This window comes from Anolis sagrei, chromosome 8 (genome assembly GCF_037176765.1).
Source record: "Anolis sagrei isolate rAnoSag1 chromosome 8, rAnoSag1.mat, whole genome shotgun sequence".
In the NCBI taxonomy this organism is placed as follows: Eukaryota; Metazoa; Chordata; class Lepidosauria; order Squamata; family Dactyloidae; genus Anolis; species Anolis sagrei.
Window position 1 is genome coordinate 21,188,787 of NC_090028.1, and position 21,645 is coordinate 21,210,431.

Sequence of the window (21,645 nt, forward strand, 5' to 3'; positions counted from 1 at the left end):
GTGTGTGTGTGTGTATGTCTGTGTATTTATCTATGTGATTTATTGTATTTTTATATTCATTTATTTTTGAATGTGTTGTACTCCACCTTGAGGCATCAAGAGAGGCAACTAATAAATAAAATGTATTATTAATTGGGAGGGATAGCCAATATTCCAGAGGACAGGAGCAGGATTCAAAACGATCTTGACAGATTAGAGAGATGGGCCAACACTAACAAAATGAAGTTCAACAGTGACAAATGCAAGATACTCCACTTTGGCAGGAAAAACGAAATGCAAAGATACAGAATGGGGGATGCCTGGCTTGAGAGCAGTACGTGTGAAAAATATCTTGGAGTCCTCGTGGACAACAAGTTAAACATGAGCCAACAATGTGATGTGGCCGCAAAAAAAGCCAATGGGATTTTGGCCTGCATCAATAGGAGCATAGTGTCTAGATCCAGGGAAGTAATGCTACCCCTCTATTCTGCTTTGGTTAGACCACACCTGGAATATTGTGTCCAATTCTGGGCACCACAATTCAAGAGAGATATAGACAAGCTGGAATGTGTCCAGAGGAGAGCGACTAAAATGATCAAGGGTCTGGAGAACAAGCCCTACGAGGAGCGGCTTAAGGAGCTGGGCATGTTTAGAAGAGAAGGCTGAGAGGAGATATGATAGCCATGTATAAATATGTGAGAGGAAGCCACAGGGAGGAGGGAGCAAGCTTGTTTTCTGCTTCCTTGGAGACTAGGACGCGGAACAATGGCTTCAAACTACAAGAGAGGAGATTCCATCTGAACATGAGGAAGAACTTCCTGACTGTGAGAGCCGTTCAGCAGTGGAACTCTCTGCCCTGGAGTGTGGTGGAGGCTCCTTCTTTAGAAGCTTTTAAGCAGAGGCTGGATGGCCATCTGTCAGGGGTGATTTGAATGCAATATTCCTGCTTCTTGGCAGGGGGTTGGACTGGATGGCCCATGAGGTCTCTTCCAACTCTTTGATTCTATGATTCTATGATTATGATTATTATTATTATTGGGTGCAGGTCACCTCCAGGATTGCTATTATCATTTTTTATTATAGTGGGCACAGTTGTTGTGTTAGTAGGAAAACCTCAAGTATTGACACATGTTGATACTGTTCAAACAAACCCAAGGCGTTTTATGATTCAAGAAGTCCGATCACACAGAGGAAAGAGTAAGTGCATAAGAAGGTGATTAGATAGACGGGGCAATGGGAACAGAAGGAATAAAAGGAAGTGGACTGTGGTTAAAGGGTTCTCTGCCGTTTGCGTCTGTGTAAGCGAGCAGACGTTGATTTGGTTGAATCAATCAATTGGGTGACTGGCCAAGCCCAAATGGCTCTGACTAATGGCTGCCCTCATTCTGGAGAGACGTGGCCAGTGTGGTGCCACGGAGTCTGTTCTGGGCCAAGTGCTAGTCAACATCTTTATCAATTGCTTGTACAATGGAATAGAAGGTGTCCTTATCGCATTTGCAGGTGACACCACATTGGGAGGGATTGCTGATACCTCAGAGAATAGGATCTGGATCCAAAATGACCTTCACAGATTATAGTGCTGATTGGCCAAAATTAACAAAATGAATTTCAACAAGGACAAATGTAAGATACTATGCTTAGGCAGAAAACATTCAATGGCCCAATATAGGATGGGTGACACTAGTGCATGTGAAAGGGATCTACAAGTCTTAGTAGACCACAAGCCAAACAAGAGTACATGATGTGGCAGCTAAAAGGGCCCATGTGATTCTAGGCTGCATCAATAGAAGTAGAGTGTCTAGATTATGGGAAGTCCTAGTCCCACTCTCTTCTGCTTTGGCCAGATCTCAGCTGGAATACTACACCCAGTTCTGGGCCACAGAATTCAAGAAGGACATTGAGGAGCTGGAAGGTGTCCTGAGAAATAGTCAACACAGATTTATCAAAAGCTTGCCATCCCAGACTCATTTGATCTCTTTTTTCAATAAAGTTGCAGACTGGGTAGATGCTGGGGACACCATGGATGGAGCGTATCTGGATTTCAGGAAGGCCTTCCTTCCTTTGACAAGATCCCCCATGACCACGGCAAGCAAACTAGTCCATTGTGGGCTAGGCAAAACTACCAATACCCCAGAAGACAGGAGCAAAATTCAAAATGATCTTCACAAAATGAAGTTCAACAGGGACAAATGCAAGAGACTCCACTTGGGCAGAAAAAATAAAATGCAAAGAGACAGAATGAGGGACTAGGCCTGGCTCGACAGCAGTGCGTGGGAAAAAGATCTCGGAGTCCTCGTGGGGCGGAAGGGGAATATGAGCCAGGAATGTCATGTGGTGGCAAAAAAAGCCAATGGGATTTTGGCCTGCATCAATAGGAGCATAGTGTCTAGATCTAGGGAAGTAATGCTACCCCTCTTTTCCACCTTGGTTAGACCACACCCGGAATATTGTGTCCAATTCTGGGCACCACAATTCAAGAGAGATATTTATTTACCGTGTCATCAGCAACCATTGTATTACAATTCTAACAGAGCAAAACAAACACAGAGATTAAAAAGAAAAAGAAAAAAAAAGAAAGAAAAAAAACCCACACAGATTTTGTAAATTTGGTATTTGGTTAAATGTCCTTTGACCAGTATCTGGCCACTTGGAGTGCCTCTGGGGTTGCCGCAAGAAGGTCCTCCATTGTGCATGTGGCAGGGCTCAGGGTGCATTGCAGCAGGTGGTCAGTGGTTTGTTCTTCTCCGCACTCGCATGCCGAGGATTCCACCCTGTAGCCCCATTTCTTAAGATTGGCTCTGCATCTCGTGGTGCCAGAGCGCAATCTGTTCAGCGCCTTCCAAGTCGCCCAGTCTTCTGAGTGCCCAGGGGGGAGTCTCTCATTTGGTATCACCCATGAATTGAGGTGCTGGGTTTGGGCCTGCCACTTTTGGACTCTCGCTTGCTGGGGTGTTCCAGCGAGTGTCTCTGTAGATCTAAGAAAACTATGTCTTGATTTAAGTCGTTGACGTGCTGGCTGATACCCAAACGGGATGAGCTGGAGATGTCTCTGCCTTGGTCCTTTCACTATTGGCTGCTACTTCCCGGCGAATGTCAGGTGGTGCAATACCGGCTAAGCAGTGTAATTTCTCCAGTGGTGTGGGGCGCAGACACCCCGTGATAATGCGGCATGTCTCATTAAGAGCCACATCCACTGTTTTAATGTGGTGAGATGTGTTCCACACTGGGCATGCATACTCAGCAGCAGAGTAGCATAGCGCAAGGGCAGATGTCTTCACTGTGTCTGGTTGTGATCCCCAGGTTGTGCCAGTCAGCTTTCGTATGATGTTGTTTCTAGCGCCCACTTTTTGTTTGATGTTCAGGCAGTGCTTCTTGTAGGTCAGAGCACGGTCCAAAGTGACTCCCAGGTATTTGGGTGCGCTGCAATGCTCCAGTGGGATTCCTTCCCAGGTAATCCTCAGAGCTCGAGATGCTTGTCTGTTCTTAAGGTGAAAGGCGCATGTCTGTGTTTTAGATGGATTAGGGATCAGCTGGTTTTCCCTGTAATAGGCAGTAAGAGCACCTAGAGCTTCGGAGAGCTTCTGTTCTACCATCTCAAAGCTCCCTGCTTGAGCAGTAATGGCACGATCATCAGCATAGAAGAGAGATATTGGCAAGCTGGAATGTGTTCGGAGGAGGGCGACTAAAATGATCAAGGGTCTGGAGAACAAGCCCTATGAGGAGTGGCTTAAGGAGCTGGGCATGTTTAGCCTGAAGAAATCTGTGGTGCTTGGAGGAATATTTTGAGGGTGCCTTGGATCACGAGAAGATTAAACCAGTCCATACTTCAGGAAATAAAGCCCGACTGCTCATTGGAGTGAAGGAGATGAGAGGCAAAGATGAAGTACTTTGGCCACATAATGAGAAGAAAGGAAAGCTTGGAGAAGGTACTGGGGAAAAAGGAGGGAAAAAGGAAAAGGGGCCGACCACGTGCAAGGTGGATGGATGGTATCCTTGAAGTGACTGGCTTGATCTTGGAGGAGCCCCTGGGGGAGGCCATGGCCATCAGGGAGCTCTGGCCTGGGTTGGTTCATGAGGTCATGAAGAGTCAGAAGCAATTGAACAAATAAACAATAACAAAAAATAGGAGTCTAGTGCCTAGATCCAGGGAAGCCATGCTACCCATGCTCTATTCTGCCTTGGTCAGACCACTTTACCTGGAATCACACTGTGTCCCATTCTGGGCACCACAATAGAAGGGAGATGTTGACCCTAAGCTGGAATGTGTCCAGAGAAGGGTGACTCAAAGGATCAAGGGTCTGGAAAACAAGCCCTGTGAGGAGTGGCTGAAAGAGCTGGGCATGTTTTGCCTGCAGAAGAGAAGGCTGGTTCGCAGCTTGGGTGTGATCCTGGATTCATCGCTGAGCTTGGAGCCCCAGGTCTCGGCGGTGACCAGGGGAGCATTTGCACATCTTAGGCTCGTGCGCCAGCTGCGCCCATACCTCGGGAAGTCTGACTTGGCCACGGTAGTCCACGCTCTGGTTACATCCTGTTTAGACTACTGCAATGCTCTCTACGTGGGGTTGCCCTTGAAGACGGCCCGGAAGCTTCAATTGGTCCAATGTGCGGCAGCCATGTTACTAACAGGAATGGGGCGCAGGGAGCATACAACGCCCTTGTTGTACCAGCTCCACTGGCTGCTGATTTGCTACCGGGCTGAATTCAAGGTGCTGGCGTTGGCCTATAAAGCCCTAAACGGTTCCAGCCCAAGATACCTAGCTGACCGCATCTCGGCCTACGAGCCCACCAGAACTTTGAGATCGTCCGGGGAGGCCCTGCTCTCGATCCCGCCTGCCTCACAGGCACGCCTGGCGGGGATGAGAGACAGGGCCTTCTCGGTGGTGGCTCCTCGGCTGTGGAACACCCTTCCTGTGGACATCAGACTGGCTCCTTCCCTGATGATATTCCGCAGGAAATTAAAAACTTGGCTGTTCAAGTAGGCGTTCGAACAAGAAGTGCAATAATTGGTAATGACGACAGGAATGGAACAACGGAAAATGATACTGGATTGTGGTTTAAACGATGAGATGATGCGAATGGCTTTTTGTATTTTGATATTGTTGTGTTTTGTTGATGATGTTTCTGATTATTGCTAGATTGATATTTTAGATTGTGTTGAATTTTGAAGCTTGTCCTTCTATGTTGTACACCGCTGTGAGTCGCCCTCGGGCTGAGAACAGCGGTATATAAGCAAAGTAAATAAATAAATATGTGAGGAGAAGTCCTAGAAGGAGGGAGCAAGCTTGTTTTCTGCTGCCCTGGAGACTAGGACACAATGGAGCTATGGCTTCAAACTACAGGAAAGGAGATTCCACCTGAACATGAGGAAGAACTTCCTGACACTATCCTCTTCTCTGGGGGATTTTAGGAAGAGTTGGATGCCCGTCTCTCAAGAGTGCTTTAATTGTGTGTCCTTGCATGGCAGGGAGCTGGGCTGGTTTCCCCTGTGCTCTCTTCCAACCTTGCGATTCTACGATTCCAAGTTCTTATTAGACTCTCTGGACTTCGGAGAATCCCTTGGTTGGGGTTTCAGGGAACTCAGTCAGATTTCCAAAAACAGTGTGCAGAGTCTCTCATGCAGAAGAACACTCTGTTCCCATGATATCAAAGAGAGATGATTGGCACAATTTGGAGAATCCATCACCTTTTCCCAGCAACTTGGAAGGATCTGTTGAAAGAGCGAATGCTGTGTTCATTATATAAGCCCGGTAGGCATCAAAGGGTAAAGGAAAACTGTCCACTTTGATGGAAGCAGCTTCTCTCTTCCTCTCTTCAACATCTGCAAACGTGCAAATTATGCAACCGCTCCAAGCTCCCAATGGACACGACCAACTCACTGCTAGTCCTGTCAATCATTAGCCGGCACCGGGTGTCCCTTGGAGGGTGGAGCCCTCTGGCAATCAAATATAAAAAGGTGAGAGAAAGTGTCCACGGGCTTCTCTTCTTCTTCTTCTAAAATCCTGTTTGACAAGCGACGGCTGAGACAAGGCACTAACTCTGGGCAAACATCTCTCTTTACGCAACTTCATTGTTTGCAGCCCTGGAAGCAGCACTCCCAGCATCTTCACAGAGACCCCTCCTCAGTCCTCTCCTCCTCCTCCAACTGTTCACATCTAAGACTGGTGCCTTCAGCAAGGTGTGCATTTGGGGGCCCTGATAAGGATTGGTTTCCCATTCCCTTCATTATTGGGATTATTGTTCCCTCCTTTCACGCCTTTGCCACCTGCCATCTAGATCTGTCACCATGGTCCTCTGCCACTCCGAAGCTGACAATTCACTGCTGATCTACGCCGGTGCGACGCTGCTCTCCGGAGGGACGATCCTTTACCGTGTCAAGAAAACCCGGGTGCAGAAAGCCATTCCTTTTTTCTGCGGCATCCTCCTGCTCCTGGCACTGGAAATCCTGTGCTTTGCCACCCTGAGGAATTACCTGGGCTTGAGCTTATTCTCCCTCGTGTGCCTCGCCTTCTGTGTGTACACACCGACACAAGCCATGCTACCTGTGGACCACAGAGCTGTCCTCATCACAGGTAAGAAGATATATATATATATATATATATATATATATATACACACACACACACACGCACACCCGGTGGCGCAGTGGGTTAAAGCACTGAGCTGCTAAGCTTGTTGATCGAAAGGTCGCAGGTTCGATTCCGGGGAGCCGCGTGAGCTTCCGCTGTCAGCCCTAGCTTCTGCCAACCTAGCAGTTCGAAAACATGCAAATGTGAGTAGATCAATAGGTACCGCTCCGGCGGGAAGGTAACAGCGCTCCATGCAGTCATGCCGGCCACATGACCTTGGAGGTGTCTACGGACAACGCTGGCTCTTCGGCTTAGAAATGGAGATGAGCACCACACCCCAGAGTCAGACATGACTGGACTTAATGTCAGGGGACTACCTTTACCTTTTATACACACACACACATACATACACACACACACACACACACATAATACTTTGTTAAAAGCACTGAAACAAGATTATAAATGCTATCTCTTGGGAAAGGTGGTGAAGCTTTACCTACTTGATTCTGAGAATAGAACTATTCTACTTACTTTGCCTTCCCGGGGCGCACATTCCTTCATTCATTTATTAATATCCATTTCCATTCTTCACCGGCTTTCAAAACAATACTTTTGGCACGGCAGCAGGAAGCCTGTGTTCTTTATGCAAAACCACATGAGATTTCTGCTTCCCTAACTTCCAGTGCAGTTTGTCTTGCCTATTATGCGCTCAGCAATGAGGCCCATTGAATTCACAGGTTTGGACTCCGACATCACAAAGCATAAAGTAACAGGAAGCCGCAAAAAGCAACTACCTGAAATCCTTAACTAGGCTCCTTTGATTACTATTATGACTATTCAGTCCTGGGAATCACTGATCAAAAAGTTCTCTGCCTCCGAGAGAGAACTCCCTGCTTGTTTATGCAAATATTCACTCCAGCAAAGCCAGGGAGACACTATTTTCACTTGCTGCGCCGAAGAGCCTGATGGTTTGATAGATTGCTGCAAACCGAGTCACGAAAAAAGCAAACCCTTTCCTGGGTGTGTATAGCGCCTATTTACAAATTGCTTATTTGACTATGTGGTGCCTTGCCAAAGAACGTCTAGTGCTGTCCTGTGGATGGCTAGTGGCAAGGCAAGGAAGGAAATTCACCCGTGTCTCCTGGAAATAAAGCCCATTCACAAAATAATGACATAGCAGGCTTGTCTGAGCTTGCTGGCAGATTCTGCTAAATACATTCTACTTTCTGGTTTATTATTATGATTATTCTATCATTGAAACGTGTTGTTTCCAGCTGGCCTTGTTGTTCTTTGGGAGCGAGGTGCATGGTTTCTGTGTCCCTCTGGTACATCTACACTGTAGAATGAATGCTGTTTGACTCCACTTAAGCTGCCAGGATCCAATGCCGTGGAATCATAGGAGTTGTAGTTTTACAAAGTCTTTCTCTTCTAAAAAGCGCTGGTGTCTCATCAAACTTACTTACTTAGGTTTATTTATTTATCGTGTCATCAGCAACCATACCATTATATTACAATTCTAACAGAGCAAAACAAAGACACAGATTAAAAAGAAAAAGAAAAAAAATCACACAGATTTTGCAAATTTGGTAATTGGTTAAATGTCCTTTGACCAGTATCTGGCCACTTGGAGTGCCTCTGGTGTTGCCGCAAGAAGGTCCTCCATCGTGCATGTGGCAGGGCTCAGGGTGCATTGCAGCAGGTGGTCAGTGGTTTGTTCTTCTCCGCACTCGCATGCCGAGGATTCCACCCTGTAGCCCCATTTCTTAAGATTGGCTCTGCATCTCGTGGTGCCAGAGCGCAGTCTGTTCAGCGCCTTCCAAGTCGCCCAGTCTTCTGTGTGCCCAGGGGGGAGTCTCTCATCTGGTATCACCCATGGATTGAGGTGCTGGGTTTGGGCCTGCCACTTTTGGACTCTCGCTTGCTGGGGTGTTCCAGCGAGTGTCTCTGTAGATCTAAGAAAACGATGTCTTGATTTAAGTTGTTGACGTGCTGGTTGATACCCAAACAGGGGATGAGCTGGAGATGTCTCTGCCTTGGTCCTTTCACTATTGGACTTACTTAGTGATCCCTCATAGTCTGAAAATGATGGTCCTCCGAGAGTGGTAACCTGGGGGTGGATCCATTGGTGGCTGTGGAGCCCGATTCTTGATCTGCATCTTCTCCCATCAATTTCCAGGTGGGAGGTGCTCCCGGTCGAGGTTGGCTTGACACGCCTTCCTCTTGGCACTTTTCTCTCTTTCGCCCTCCATTCATGCCTCTTCAAATTCTGCAGCACTGCTGGTCACAGCTGACCGCCAACTGGAGTGCTCAAGGAGTGCTTCCCAGTTCTCAGTGTCTATGACAGAGTTTTTAAGGTTGGCTTTGAGCCCATCTTTAAATCTCTTTTCCTGTCCTCCAACATTCCATTTTCCGTTCTTGAGTTCGGAGTAGAGCAACTGCTTTGGGAGATGGTGGTTGGGCATCCGAACAACATGGCCAGTCCAGCAGAGTTGATGGCGGAGGACCATCGCTTCAATGCTGGTGGTCTTTGCTTCTTCCAGCACACTGACATTTGTCCTCATGTCTTCCCAGGAGATTTGCAGGATTTTCCGGAGGCAGCGCTGATGGAATTGTTCTAGGAGCTGCATGTGATATCTGTAGACAGTCCACGTCTCGCAGGCGTATAGCAGGGTTGGGAGGACAATAGTTTTATAAACAAGCACCTTGGTATCCCTATGGATGTCCCGGCCCTCAAACACTCTCTGCTTCATTTGGAAAAATGCTGCACTCGCAGAGCTCAGGCGGTGTTGAATTTTCATCAAACTACAACTCCCATTATTCCATAGCATTGAACCATGGCAGTTAAAAATGTGTGTGTGTCATGCTGCATTCATTCCTCAGTGTAGAATGTCTGTCTGTCTGTTTCTGTCTTTTTGCTCTTTCTCTTGATGTCTTGCAGCATTGTCCATTATAAATCCACTTGTGACGTTTTGAGTGGGGTGAGGCCATTAGGTTTGGAGACGAACTGCACCTGGAGTCCTCCTCCTTCCCAAGACATAAGTTCATACAATTCAACAAACCAATGGAAGCATCTGATTCTATAAAAAATAGCCTGCATCCATCTTACAACAATTAAAATAGGCACCGGCAGATGGCAAAAGTAATGCAAACAGCATGTGTGTAGTGTAAAATTACTCTCATTCCAAGAATAACTAATCACAACAAGGTCAAAGTTGGCTCCTTATTCCAGATTCCTTATTTCCATGAAACTTCAAAATGCAACCAGATCAACCAGATGAATGAGGACAGGAGGTTTAAATTGGCTGCACCCCAAACCGAGCTTTCAAACAGCTCAAGTTGCATATTACTGTAATTGGAAAAGTTCGGGATAAATAAACTCAATCGAGACACTTTGGGAAATTGCACATCCAATACCAATACTGAAGAAGATAATAACTGGGTGCAAGGAATTACCTTTACTGCTGTCTGATTGCAAAACGAGGCAATTGTTTGGATGCTGTTGGGCAAATATAGAATCATAGAATCATAGAGTTGGAAGAGACCTGGCGGGTCATCCAGTCCAAACCCCTTCTGCCAAGATACAGGAAAATCACATTCAAAGCACCCCCGACAAATGGCCATCCAGCCTCTGCTTAAAAGCCTCCATAGAAGGAACCTCCACCACACTCTGGGGCAGAGAGTGCCACTGCTGAACAGCTCTCACAGTCAGGAAGTTCTTCCTAATGTTCAGGTTGAATCCCCTTTCTTGTAGTTTGAAGCCATTGCTCCCCGTCCTAGTCTCCAGGGCAGGAGAAAACAAGCTTGCTCCCTCCTCCCTATGACTTCCTCACATATATTTATACATGGCTATTATGTCTCCTCTCAGCCTTCTCTTCTTCTGGCTAAACATGCCCAGCTCTTTAAGCCGCTTCTCATAGGGCTTGTTTTCCAGACCCTTGATCATTTGAGTCACCCTCCTCTGGACACATTCCAGCTTGTCAACATTTCCCTTCAACTGTGGTGCCCAAAATGGGACAGAGTATCCCAGCTGTGGTCTGACCAAGGCAGAATAGAGCGGTAACATGACTTCCCTAGATCTAGACACTAGACTCTTATTGATGTCAGCCAAAGTCCTGTTGGCTTTTTTGCCAATGCATTGCATTATTGGCTCGTGTTTAACTTCTTGTCCATGAGGACTCCAAGATCTTTTTCACACGTTCTGCTCTCGAGCCAGGCATTGTCCCCCATTCTGTATCTTTGCATTTCATTTTTTTCTGCCTAAGTGGAGTATCTTACATTTGTCACTGTTGAACTTCATTTTGATCTTCATTTTGATTCATCTCTCTAATCTGTTAAGATTGTTTTGAATTCTGCTCCTGTCTTCTGGAGTATTGGCTCTCCCTCCCAAGGTGTCGAACTTGTTGATCATGCCTTCTGACCCTTCATCTAAGTCATTAATAAAGAATCTGAACAGGACCGGGCCCAGGATGGAACCCTGCTGATGGCACTCCTCATTTTTTTTCCAGGATGAAGAGGAAGCATCGGGGAGAATCACCCTCTGGGTTTGTTCGCTTAACCAATTACAGATCCATCTAACCGTAGTTTTGCCTAGCCCACATTTAACTAGTTTGTTTGCCAGAAGCTCATGGGGGACCTTGTTGAAGGAAGGCCTTACTGAAATCCAGGTACGCTACATCCATGGCATTCCCCGCCATAAGGCATGGCCCGACTTACCGGGGCAAAGAAGTTGCAGTGCAGGGCGTCCCCCACCACCATTCTTGCCTTGGGGGGGGGGGGGGCTTCTTCCTCCCAGAAGCCCCCTCTGATGGCGGGAAGGATTCCCACCGGCGGGTCAATGGGCCAATGGCCAACTGACCACGCCCACCGCAGGTGAGGCCGGAGCTGGCCTCTCCCTCCTTGTGGGCAGCCTTTATAAGGCTGCCCAAGGCTCCCCAGCAGGCACTCGGCCTGCAACAGCTGATCCATCCCACCCACCCTGCATGCGGTTTATGTTTTTATTAGCAGTTAATTTTTGTTGGTGTTTACCTTGTCATGGTTACCTGTTAACAGTTACTTGTTTGTTTTATGCTCCTTGTCACAACTCCTTGTTGGCATGGGGCATGGGCCCTGGATCTGGTATGGTATCCCCCCTAGCGGTTAGGCAGGATGCTCGGTGATTCCAGGGGTGCCGAGTTGCGTTTGCCCGGTATTGTGCCGGCGGCACCCTGGTGTGTGTGGGATCGGGCAGTATTGGGGTGCCCGATCATGATCCAGGACCCATGCTTGACTGCCAACCCTTGTTCCTGTTATCAATAAATGAGTTGTGGCCATTGTTCATCCCACATCATGTGTGATCGTACTTAGAATCATAGAATCATAGAATCAAAGAGTTGGAAGAGACCTCATGGGCCATCCAGTCCAACCCCCTGCCAAGAAGCAGGAATATTGCATTCAAATCACCCCTGACAAATGGCCATCCAGCCTCTGCTTAAAAGCTTCCAAAGAAGGAGCCTCCACCACACTCCGGGGCAGAGAGTTCCACTGCTGAACGGCTCTCATAGTCAGGAAGTTCTTCCTAATGTTCAGATGGAATCTCCTCTCTTGTAGTTTGAAGCCATTGTTCCGCATCCTAGTCTCCAAGGAAGCAGAAAACAAGCTTGCTCCCTCCTCCCTGTGGCTTCCTCTCACATATTTATACATGGCTATCATATCTCCTCTCAGCCTTCTCTTCTTCAGGCTAAACATGCCCAGTTCCCTAAGCCGCTCCTCATAGGGCTTGTTCTCCAGACCCTTGATCATTTTAGTCGCCCTCCTCTGGACACATTCCAGCTTGTCAATATCTCTCTTGAATTGTGGTGCCCAGAATTGGACACAATATTCCAGATGTGGTCTAACCAAAGCAGAATAGAGGGGTAGCATTACTTCCTTAGATCTAGACACTATGCTCCTATTGATGCCTTCTTGGGTTGGCGGTGGGAGGTGTACCGCACTTGCACACGCAACTACCCTGCTTGTAACATCACGCCATCGAGTGACCGTTGAATAGATACGGTCTTACTTTGTAGTGTAGTTCCTGCAATAAAGCTGAGTTTCTTTCTTTCTTTCTTTCTTTCTTTCTTTCTTTCTTTCTTTCTTTCTCCAAGCTACTGGTATGTTTGCTCCTTAAAACAAGATCTCTGGGTAAGACAGGAGATGAACCTCCCTCTCTCAGTTTATCTCCTTCTCCAAATCCGAGCAAAAATGTTTTCAGTCTCACTTGGGAGCTTTGTCTTCCATTCTTCTTTCTAAGAGGTATGTGCTGACACCATCGCAGTCTTGTAAAAACACATTTAATAAATCCTCAGGCTTTTCTCTCCCCTTCTATCTGATGATCTCAGGCGCACACTGTTCTGGCTCAAGGTATGCAGAGAGGTGACGGCAGGCTGCCTTTGCCTGGAGAGTTCTGAGCCATCTCCAACAACTTCTCCGCTTGGCAGATCTGGCCCAATCATTTCTCCAAAGGGCTAATTGGGTAAATTAGTGCCTTTGTCACTTTCTGCAGCCACCTAGGTGCTCAGAGCACAGAACTACCTGCACATTGCTGCCCGTTCGTACCTCCAGGACAAGCACTGAGAGACCATCATCAATAACCCTCTTCCACCCACCTGGAAACAACATTAGAAGCAATAAACCAAGGAAATATTAATGGGCAGAGGGAGCTTTTAGAAAAATTGCTTTTCCAGATGTTTCCCTCCTGGCCATAATGGTGGGGACTTGCATCTTAAACCATCCTTCTTTCTAAGCTACTTTCTCATGGAAGGGTGAGCGTTGTGAGTGTCGTTTCCACGGGGTTTTGTTTTGGGCCTCCTCAGGTCTCAGGATGGCAGCATGCAGGCCTGTAGCGAGGAGGGGAAGGGAGGTTTAGGGGTTCAACCCCCCCCCCTGAAATGTTTCAGATTTTTTTAAAAACCTGGTTAACTCATGAATTTTAACTGGTTAACCAAATCCCCATGCTAAGTCTATGAGACGCAAAAAAATTGAGAGTCCCTCCAAAACTGCAAGCACTATCTCAGGCAAATATTGACAATTTATTCACGCTGTCATTACTTGCAGCAATAGCCGATGTAGTGAAGCAACCAAGTTGGGTGTGTGTGTGTTGAATGCTCTCATTAAGGAGACCAGACCTTGGTGGAGGTGGTTGACAGGGGCGATGCTGCAGGCTACTGAAGGATGCTCTGCGCCCTGCAGATGTGCTCTTTGCTTCAGCGTGAGCTAGGAGGCAGGTTTCAACACCCCCCCCCCAATTTTCAACCCCCCCCCCAAATTTTCAACCCCCCCCCCCGAAAATTTCAACTTCTCCCGAATTTTTTTTCTGGCTACGGCCCTGGCAACATGCATGTCTTTGTTGATGGTGTCCATCCATCTTTTCTTTGGCCTTTGTCCACATGGTCCCTGTTCTGCAATATCCAAATGCAGTGCTGTAGTATCTATCTGTCCGTCTGTCTATCTATCTATCATCTATCTATCTATCTATTAGGCCTGTCGGTTTTAGTTCGTTAATTCGTTATTTCGTAATTTATTCGTTATTTTTAGCATATCCGACGCGATTTCAAAACATATTTTCAAACCCGGAAGGGTTTAAAAATATCGAAACAGCAGCCCCATTTTTTTTACGAGCTTCAGCTCGTCTCGTTAATGGGATGGAGGCTGCTGTGCTGCTGGTGCCTGGGAGCCAATCCGGCGCTCCCAAGCACCCCAGCAGTAAATGGGGCGGGCGGCGCGAAGGGGCGGCGCGAGCAACACAGCTGGGAGGAGGAGGAGGAGGAGGAGGAGCGCAGGAGCGCGCGCGCCATCCGATCGGCTCCGGCTGCTGCGCCCTCCTCCTCCTCCTCCTCCTCCTGACACTTCCTGCAACACAGCTGGGAGGAGGAGGAGGAGGGCGCAGCAGCCGGAGCCGATCGGATGGCGCCGCGCGCTCCTGCGCTCTCCTCCTCCTCCTCCTCCTCCCAGCTGTGTTGCAGAAGTGCCAGGAGGAGGAGGAGGAGGAGGAGGAGAGCGCAGGAGCGCGCGACGCCATCCGATCGGCTCCGGCTGCTGCGCCCTCCTCCTCCTCCTCCTCCTGACACTTCCTGCAACACAGCTGGGAGGAGGAGGAGGAGGAGGAGAGCGCAGGAGCGCGCGCGCCATCCGATCGCTCCGGCTGCTGCGCCCTCCTCCTCCTCCTCCCAGCTGTGTTGCAGGAAGTGTCAGGAGGAGGAGGAGGAGGAGGAGGAGGGCGCAGCAGCTGGAGCCGATCGGATGGCGCGCAGCGCTCCTGCGCTCTCCCCCTCCCCCTCCTCCCCCTCCCCCTCCTCTTCCGCGGGCCAGGCAGCGCAGTGACGTCAGCGCGCCCTTGCTGCCGAGGCTCGGAGACCCCGCAGCAGACCCCACGTTTCAGGAAGAAGGAGAAGGAGAAGGAAGAGAAGGTGGAGGTGGAGGTGAGGAAGGGCGCTGCGGGTGTTTGGGTGGGGGCCCCACCTGCCCGCCTGCCCGCCTGCCTTTGGGGGGCCTTCCTTCCCTCGCCGCCCCGGCCCCCCTTTGCCCCCTTTGCCTCGCAGGCAGGCTTCGCGGCGCTGGCTGCCTTCAATATTCATTATGATTACCATGTGAGCCTAGGCCTGTTTTGATCAAGAAAAAATTTGTTTCTAAAATGTTTTGTAAATATTACGAAATTTCGTAAATAACAAAACATTTTTTTGGAAAGTTTTGTAAATATTTTAAATATCGAAACAAAAAAACACCCCAATTACAAATCGATTTTAGAAACAAATTTTTTCTTGACAAACAGGCCTACCTATCTTCTATCTATCTATCTATCTATCTATCTATCTATCTATCTATCGATGTATCCATCCACCCATCCACCATCTTCTTCTTTCTAAGCTATTTAGGAGAGATGATAGCCATGTATATAATATGTGAGAGGAAACCACAGGGAGGAGGGAGCAAGCTTGTTTTCTGCTTCGTTGGAGACTAGACACGGAACAATGGCTCCAAACTACAAGAGAGGAGATTCCATCTGAACATGAGGAAGAACTTCCTGACTGTGAGAGCTGTTCAGCAGTGGAACTCTCTGCCCCAGAGTGTGGTGGAGGTTCCTTCTTTGGAAGCTTTTAAACAGAGCTCGACGGCCATCTGTCAGGGGTGATTTGAATGCAATATTCCTGCTTCTTGACAGGGGTTGGACTGGATGACCCATGAGGTCTCTTCAAACTCTTTGATTCTATGATTCCAAGGAAGGAAGGAAGGAAGGAAGGAAGGAAGGAAGGAAGGAAGGTGAGGCCATTCAGAGGAGCATGGAGTCTTTTTGCTTGGTTGGTCACAGAGGGAGGAAGGGGGAGGGAGAAAGAACAAGGGTCGTACCCGCAAAGGGAGAGGATTGTATCTTGTCCTTCTCCTGCAAGCTGAGAGGGCCGATATCTTCATGGTGAGTGCTATTTCACCCATTTTTTCCCATTCCACCAGGAAGCAACCACATCCAAAATTGTTGGACAGTGCGGAGAGAAAATGGAATACCTACCTGCACCCCACCCAAAATGGGACTCAAAGGTCCAAATGAAGCATGCTCTTGGACAGAATTCCATGCAGAGCCTCCTTCTGATGCAGCTCTTTTCCTGATTTTGCATTCCCTTTAGGAAGCGACAGTGGCATAGGGCATGAGCTGGCCAAGTTCCTGGATCGCTTGGGGTTCTCTGTGTTTGCCACTGTCCTGGATGAGAAAGGGCCCGGGGCTGAAGCCCTGAAGAAGACCTGCTCCGAAAGGCTGTCCATCCTGCAAATGGACATCACCAACTCTGCACAAATTCAAGAGGTGTATCACATGGTTCGAAGAAAGCTGCAGAATAGAGGTATTTCTTTGGCTCCGCATAGATATTTGTGGGGTTTTCCAATACTCCAAAGACACATTGGTTGAACTTTCTTTCTTTCTCCTTCTTAGATCTCTGGGGCCTCATCAACAACGCAGGGATCATGGGCTACACCGCGGATGGGAATTGCTCCCCATGCGTTCGTACAAACAGTGCATGGACGTCAACTTCTTCGGTCCTGTTGAGTTATCAAAGACGTTCTTGCCTTGCTCCGGAAATCCAAAGGAAGGCTTATTAACATTCGAGCATGGCAGGTCAGTCGCGCCAGCTTCTTTATGGGATTCACCTATGTACAGACGTGAATTGCATGGGACAAAGTTTGGAAACGGCATGTTTTTCCAGCCAACAAACCCAGTGGGAGATTTTGGAGTTGTCGTATCACTGAACATTATTGGGTGCTGAAATATTATCATTTTTAATTCTCTTCTAATATTGATCACAACTTGCGATTTCCTCATGAATGGGATTTATGTTCTGGCTTAGTGATACATGGGTGAGTAGCAAAATTCCAATTTGAAGAGTGCAGCAAGTACCCCAGTTTGACCCAATTGTCTCTAGTGGAGATTCTATATGAAGCTGATAGAACAGGGGTTCTCAACCTTCCTAATGCTGTGACCCCTTAATACAGTCCCTCATGTTGTGGTGACCCCCAACCATAATATTGTTTTCGTTGCTACTTCATAACAGTCATTTTACTACTGTTATATACATCATAATGTAAATATATGATATGCGGGATGCATTTCATTTACTGGACCAAACTGGGCACAAATACTCAATGCACCCAAATGTGAATACTAGTGGGGTTGGGGGAAGATTGATTTTGTAATTTGGGAGTTGTAGTTGCTGGGTTTTATAATTCATTTATAATCAAAGAGCATTCTGAACTCTACCAGCGATGGATTTGAACCAAACTTGGCTCCCATGACCAATGGAAAACACTGGAAGGGTTTGATGGCCATTGACCTTGAGTTTGGCAGTTGTAGTTCACCTATATCCAGAGAGCACTGTGGACTCATGCAATGGTGGATCTGGACCAAACTTGCATGGATACTCAATATGCCCAAATGTGAAGACTGGTGGAGTCTGGGGAAAATAAATCTTGACATTTGGGAGTTGTAGTTGCTGGGATTTATAGTTCATTACAATCAGAGAACATTCTGAACTCCACCAACGATAGAATTGGCTCAAACTTCCCACATGGAATCCCCATGACCATCAGAAAATACTGTGCTTTCTTATGGTCTTTGGTGACCCCTCTGACACCTACTCAGGGGTCCCCGACCCCCAGGTTGAGAAACACTGTGATAGAAGCTGCAACTACACTGTATCATGCAGTTGGACACCACCTTGACTTTTATGGGTCAATATGGAATCATTTGAGTTTGGTGGGGCATCAGCACTCTTTGGCAGAGAAGACCTGTTCTATTTTGAAATGGTCATATGACTGATCAAATAATAAATAAATAAATAATAATAATAATAATAATTGTCAAAGGCTTTCATGGCTGGAATCACTAGGTTCTTGTGGGTTTTTTCGGGCTATAGAGCCATGTTCTAGAGGCATTTCTCCTGACGTTTCGCCTGCATCTATGGCAAGCATCCTCAGAGGTGTGAGGTCTGTTGGAAGTAGGAAAAATGGGTTTATATATCTGTGGAATGGCTGGGGTGGGGGCAAGGAGCTCTTCCCTGCTGCAGTTAGGTGTGAATGTTTAGCTGATCACCTTCATTAGCATTTGAAGGCCTGCCTGAGCCTGGGAAAATCTGTTGCTGGGAGCTGTTAATCTGTGCCTGGTTTCTTCCTCTCTGTTGTTTAGCTGTTTATAATTTTAGAGTTTTTTTAATACTGGTAGCCAGATTTTGTTCATTTTGTCCAACAGAAAGGAAGAGACCATGAAAATGAACAAAATCTGGCTACCAGTATTAAAAACTCTAAAATTATAACAGCTAAACAACAGAGACAAAATACAAAATCATTAAGCATTTAAAAGCAATCGCATCACAAATCATTAAACATCAATATCAATACATCACTACATCAATAAAACAAATCCACCAGGTCTTATCAATGAAATCAGAATCTAAACTCGTTATCCGATATTCCATGTTCCGATAGTCAGTCAATCAATCAATCACACTGTTCAAACAGCCAGGTCTTTACTTTCCTCTGGAATGCCAGCAAGGAGGGGGCCGATCTAATATCTGCAGGAAGGGCGTTCACACAGCGAGGGGCCACCACTGAGAAGGCCCTGTCTCTCGTCCCCACCAGGTGTGCTTGTGAAGCCGGCGGGATCGAGAGCAGGGCCTTCCCAGACAATCTTAATGTCCTAACTGGTTCATAGGAGGAGACGTGTTCGGACAGGTAGGTTGGGCCAGAACCATTTAGGGCTTAAAGGCTAAAGCCAGCACTTTGAATTGTGCCCGGTAGCAAATTGGCAGCGAGTGGAGCTGGCGCAGCAGAGGAGTGGTGTGCTCCCTGAGTGCCGCTCCTGTTAGCATCCTGGCTGCCGATCGTTGGACCATTTGAAGTTTCTAAGCAGTCTTCAGAGGCAACCCCATGTAGAGAGCGTTTGCAGTAGTCTAAACGGGATGTGACTAGAGCATGGACTACCATGGCCAAGTCAGGCTTCCCAAGGTACAGGCGCAGCTGGCGCACTAGTTTAAACTGTGCGAATGCTCCCCTGGTCACCGCTGAAACCTGAGGTTCAGGCTCAGCAATGAGTCCAAGATCACACCCAAGCTGTGAACCTGCGTCTTCAGGGGAGTGTGACCCCGTCCAACACAGGCTGTAACTCTATACCCTGTTCGGCCTTGCAACTGACCAGGAATACCTCTGTCTTGTCTGGATTCAATTTCAATTTGTTCGCCCTCATCCAGACCGTCACAGCGGCCAAGCACGGGTTCAGGACCTGAACAGCCTCCTTAGTAGTAGGTGGAAAGGAGTGACAGGGTTGGACATCATCTGCGTACAGATGACATCCTACCCGAAACTCTGGATGATCTCTTCCAGCGGCTTCATGTAGATGTTAAACAACATGGGAGACAATATTGAACCCTGTGGAACTCCCTCTCCTCCCTTCTCTTTTCCCAGCTAAACATCCTCCAGGAGGAAGGAGGAAGGAAAGAGAGAAGGGAGGAAGGAAGGAAGGGTAGAAGGGTAGAAGGAAGGAAGGGAGAGAGGGAAGGAGGGGAAGGAAAGAGAGAAGGAAGGATAGGATGGTGTAAGAGAGAGGAGGGCCTGGGAAAAGAGCCCATACTGTGTAGATGCATCTATTCTTGAGTTTCAAGAACTTTATGAGTATCATAAACTCACAAAGTTCTCCACCCATTGCGTAGGTTGTTGTAGGAAAGGTAGCTTGTAGCACATGGCCTAAGTCCAATTCCTAACACTAATAAGACTTGCTAAATCATAGGTGTTGACCTACCATTCGGCAATTGAACCCATGGGACTGCTCCAAGTGGGACTGGTTTATTGGCTAGAGGCCTATGGGAACTGTTATAGAAACAGTGCACTTAAAACAACCCACTATGCCAGGGGTTCTCAACCTCCTCAATGCTGTGACCCCTTAATACAATTCCTCATGTTGTGGTGACCCCCAATCATAACGTTATTTTCATTGCCACTTCATAACTGTCATTTTGCTATTGTTATCAATCGTAATGTAAATATCTGATACACAGGATGTGTTTTCATTCACTAGACCAAATTTGGCACAAATACCTGATATGCCCAAATTTGAATACTGGTGGGGTTGGGGCGTGTGTGTGTTGATTTTGTCATTTGGGAGTTGTGGTTGCTGGGATTTGTAGTTCACCTACAATGAAAGAGCATTCTGAACTCTACCAACAATGGAATTGAACCAAACTTGGCACACAGAACTCCCATGGCAAACAGAAAATATTGGAAGGGTTTGGTGGGCATTGACCCTGAATTTTGGAGTTGTAGTTCGCCTACATCCAGAGAGCACTGTGGACTCAAACAATGATGGATCTGGACCAAACTTGGCATGAATATTCAACATGCCCAAATGTGAACACTGGTGGAGTTTGGGGAAAATAGTCCTTGACATTTTGGGAGTTGAAGTTGCTGGGATTTGTAGTTCACCTACAATCAAAGAGCATTCTGAACCACACCAACGATAGAACTGGGCCAAACTTCCCACATAGAACCCCCATGACCAACAGAAAATACTGTGTTTTCTGGTGGTCTTTAGTGACCCCTCTGACATTCCCTCGTGACCCCTCCAGGGGTCCCACCCCCAGGTTGAGAACCACTGCACTATGCAGTAATTTCACCAAACATATCCTGGTGGTGCAGTGGGTTAAACCCTTATGCCGGCAGGACTGCTGCTCAACAGGTCAGCGGTTTGAATCTCGGAGAATGCGGATGAACTCCCTCTGTCAGCTCTAGCTCCCCATGTGGGGACATGAGCAAAGCCTCCCACAAGGATGGTAAAAAATCAAAAAACATCCGGGCAACGTCCCCGAGGCAATGTCCTTGCACACCAGAAGCGACTTGCAGTTTCTCAAGTTGCTCCTGACACAGAAAAAAAACCTCCCAAAAACAAAAATCCACAAACCTATCTATCATTCAACATCCAACCCGCTGTCATCATTATGACAAGCCTACAGCCTGAGATTCAGAGTCGACATCAGCACATTATGCATCTGTAAGAGTCTCATCTGTCGTGTTTCCATTTCCACATTTGTTATAATGGAAACACGAGTTCGCTTTCAGCACTTTTATTTGGCAGCCAAGGAGTTCTTTCTTTCTTTCTTTCTTTCTTTCTCCTGGAATGTCACCCAGGCTGTGAGTTTTCCTTCATGACACCGGGGATTGATGAAGACAGGGCAAAATGAGGCAGTAGCCAGCTTGTTAAAACATCACCTCATCTCCTCACTCCTGTTTTGGGCTCGTTGTCAGCATGGCAGGCACCCAATGGCAGAATGCATTTATCAGTTTCAGCAAGTGGAAAAAGAAAATAAGGGGTTTGTCAAAAGTGTCGGCATCGCTTAAGGCTCAGCAGAAAGCAGCGGAGGAAGTTGCTGACCAAACCCCCTTGGGAATGGCAAGCTGATAAATATGCTTTGTCCTGTGGTCACTGCCAACGCAGGCTAGCTAGCTATGCCCAAGGCGAGTATTTTCATTCTAGAACAGTGGTTCTCAACCTTCCTAATGCCGCGACCCCTTAATACAGTTCCTCATGTTGTGGTGACCCCCCAACCAGAACCCA

At 47.4% G+C, this 21,645-nt stretch overlaps 1 protein-coding gene across 1 annotated transcript in view; it reads left to right on the plus strand.

Annotated features, from left to right (window-relative positions):
* Nucleotides 1–5,567: 5,567 nt before the first annotated feature.
* The window catches only part of HSD17B2 (hydroxysteroid 17-beta dehydrogenase 2), a 38,438-nt gene continuing 22,360 nt past the window's right edge, over nt 5,568–21,645 (plus strand). Inside the window, 5 exon segments of the mRNA XM_067471046.1 lie at nt 5,568–6,548; nt 16,181–16,393; nt 16,483–16,533; nt 16,536–16,616; nt 16,619–16,669. Coding sequence (XP_067327147.1) covers nt 6,263–6,548; nt 16,181–16,393; nt 16,483–16,533; nt 16,536–16,616; nt 16,619–16,669 — 682 coding nt within the window. The 5' untranslated portion in view covers nt 5,568–6,262.